Source organism: Leptinotarsa decemlineata, unplaced genomic scaffold, assembly GCF_025532065.1.
Source record: "Leptinotarsa decemlineata unplaced genomic scaffold, Ldec_3_MD MMD2_tig00000035_RagTag_RagTag, whole genome shotgun sequence".
Classification (NCBI taxonomy): domain Eukaryota; kingdom Metazoa; phylum Arthropoda; class Insecta; order Coleoptera; family Chrysomelidae; genus Leptinotarsa; species Leptinotarsa decemlineata.
In genome coordinates, this window is record NW_027412540.1 from 12,267,923 (window position 1) to 12,271,059 (window position 3,137).

Here is a 3,137-nt window from a genome sequence, read left to right on the forward strand (position 1 = left end):
GTAGCACACGTTCAGAAAAAGTCAAAAAAGAATTGATGATTCAGGCAGAAATCAAGAAGGAAGAACTGGAGCAGAAATTATTGAAGAAAGAACAAGATATTCTTGACTTACCATTAGCCTTCAAGTTGTCACAAATGGAATATGAATCTTGGGATGCATTAAAAGAATAAACAAAATTACAGAAATAAAGATATCACTTTAGCCACAAAATTTGTTAGCAAAAAATGCATTTGCTGTAAAGATCAATTTCATAGTTTATTTTCATGTCATGTTTTCAAGTCATTTTCCGTTGATGAAAGATGGTCATTTGCGACAAAGAATAGGATTTGTTTTTCTTATCTGACACCTTTTCATGGTTTGAAAAATTGTAGAAGAAAAAATATATGTACAGGTGATAGATGTAAGAGAGTACATCATGAGCTTCTACATGAAAATGAAGACAATAGAAAAACAAATTCTACTTCCCAAATCACTGATATTGAAACCAATTGTCATATTTCATCAAATAGACGAGTGTTACTGAAAATTTTACCAGTCTCTATTTCAAATGGCATAAAAGAAATTGATACGTATGCTCTCTTAGCCAAGCTAGTACCATAACTTTAATTGATGAAAATATCGCTGATGATTTGGATCTTGATGGTCCTCAAAAGTCTTTATGTATCCAATGGACAAATAATCAGACAGTAGAGCAGGATGACTCAAGATTTGTTACTTTCAAAATATCGTCAAAAACGTGTAGGTAATTCTAATTCGAATTTTTATTTGAGGCATGTTCGAACAATCGAAAATCTTTCATTGCCAAAACAAACTGTCGATATTGATCAGATTTCTTTGAAATATCCTAATATTGACAACAAAATACAATCTATTGCATTTGTATTCGTAAGCAAGAAAATAATTTCGGGGCCTTGGCATGGACCCGATCTCACGAAAACATTGTTAGGTTGGGTAGTTCATGGAAATCTACATCATAGTAACGATGATATGAAAAAATTCGTTTGTTTTGTGGATTTGCAAATAAAATGAATTAGACATTCCTCATGACCTGGTTGAAAAACAAGGGAAAATGGAATCATTTCCTACTTCAAGACAATCTTCATCCAGAGAAGACATTAGAGCTCAAGAGATCATTGATTCTACAATGCGGAGAATAGGTCCCCACTAAGGGACCAGAATTTTTGGACATGACTTCAGAATTTTGGCTTGTTGAAGAAAAATTCAGTACAAATAATAATGGACAGAAGGTAGACATGGAAGAAAATAATGAACTGGTTCATGTAGATATGAACGAAAAAGGAAAGGTAGTAACGACTGATCCAAACAAATTATTTGAGTGGCAAGAATTATTGAGATCAACCGCTTGGATATATAGATTCATACAAAATTGTTAAACAAGAGCGCAAACTTCAGGTGAATTAGAAGTATCAGAAATAAATCAAGCTGAGAAAAATCTACTTAGCAGATATTAAAAGGAAACATTTAATGAAGAAATGAAATCTTTGAGAACTCATGGTATTGTGAACAATACAAGTCGCATGTATACATTGAATTGTTTCCTTGATGAAGAAGGCGTGATCAGATTGGGTGGAAGATTAGTTAATTCCAAACTTATAGATGAATATGTGAAAAGACCGATAATTTCAGACCCGAAACACAAAATTACGAAATTGCTCATATTTTATTATCACGAGAAGTTCAATCAACATGAACAGGACATTAGACAAAACATTAGAACATTAGAACATTAGCATGAGACAAAAGTTTTGGATACTACGAATGTGACAAGCTATCTGCAGTTGCTGGGCAAACTGCCAAAAGTGTAAGAACCGGAAATCCTTGCCGAAACCTCCGATTATGGAACAGCTTTCAACATGTAGAATAGACGGACAGTGAGACCTTTTATAAAAACCGCAGTTGATTATTTTGGACCTCTTTTAGTATCGGTCAAGAGAAGTCGCGAGAAGCGATATGGGGTGATATTCACTTGTATGGTGACAAGAACAATTCACTTAGAGATTGCACACGACCTGAGCACAGATGGTTTCATTTATGTTTTTCGAAAATTTGGTAGTAGGCGAGGTTTTCCGCAAGAGATTTATAGTGACAATGGAGGGAATTTAAAAGGAAGTGACAGAGAACTCCAAAAAGGTTTGGAATCGTTCGACCAAAATAAAATTGAGGAATTTTGTACGCTGAAAAATATGAAGTGGTTTTTCAACCCGCCATTAGCTCCTTTCATGGGTGGATCATGGGAGAGTTTGATAAAATTCATCATGAAAAATGTGTCGGAAGTTCTTTCAACACGATATCTCCAGGAATATGTTTCAAGGACAGTATTTGCAGAAGTGGAAAATATTTTGAACTCGAGACCACTTACCCATGTACCCAATGATCCAGATGATATGGAGGCTTCAACTCCAAATCATTTCTTGATTGGGACTTATTGTTCAGCATTACCTTGTGCTGAAACCGATGAAAGGGATTTGTGTTTATTGAACAAATGGAAGGCAGCACAAAAGCTCACAGATTTATTCTGGCAAAGGTGGGCTAAAGAATATCTACCATCTCTAGCAAAACGAGATAAATGGCACCAGCAGAGAAGAAATGATTTGTTCTTGTTTCGTCAATTCGTGATTCGTCACCTGCCCCAAAATTTTTTGTTTCGTCACCTGTATCCTCTTGACCTTTTCGCAGGTAATAATTTATTCCGCATTCGTCAACTGGGACTACTAGGGCCGTAAAAGTCCGTAAACCTAAATTCTTTTTAATGCTCATTTACAATACTATTATATTAATCAATAATCTACACCAATATTATGAAGAGGAAAGATTTGATTTTTTGTTTGGAGAAGGCAAACTTTTCCAATTTCCAGACTTTATTTGGAATCGAATTGTTTAAACCGTATTTAATTATTTTTGAAATAAAAATAAAAAATGCATAACAGAAACCTCTTAATCACTAGCGCAGGTGCAAAGATGAGGTGACGAAACAAGAACACCGTAAGCAGGTATATTTTGCAGTTGACGAAACAAGAATAAAATGGGTCATAACAGGTAAAATTTCCTTAGGTGGCGAAACACGAATTGACGAAACAAGAAACTACCGAAGAAATGTCAAAATAGTGGATATTGTC

At 34.7% G+C, this 3,137-nt stretch overlaps 1 protein-coding gene across 1 annotated transcript; it reads left to right on the forward strand.

The window, feature by feature from the left end:
- The first annotated feature begins 1,991 nt into the window (after positions 1–1,991).
- On the forward strand, positions 1,992–2,744 carry LOC141481118 (uncharacterized). Its single transcript, XM_074172233.1, has one exon. The coding sequence runs from the start codon at positions 1,992–1,994 to the stop codon at positions 2,742–2,744; it is 753 nt and encodes a 250-aa protein (XP_074028334.1).
- The last annotated feature ends 393 nt before the right edge of the window (positions 2,745–3,137 follow it).

Bases quoted from the DNA above. Each gene is read 5' to 3' on its own strand.
- LOC141481118 (XM_074172233.1), top strand. From the start codon at position 1,992: ATGGTGACAAGAACAATTCACTTAGAGATTGCACACGACCTGAGCACA.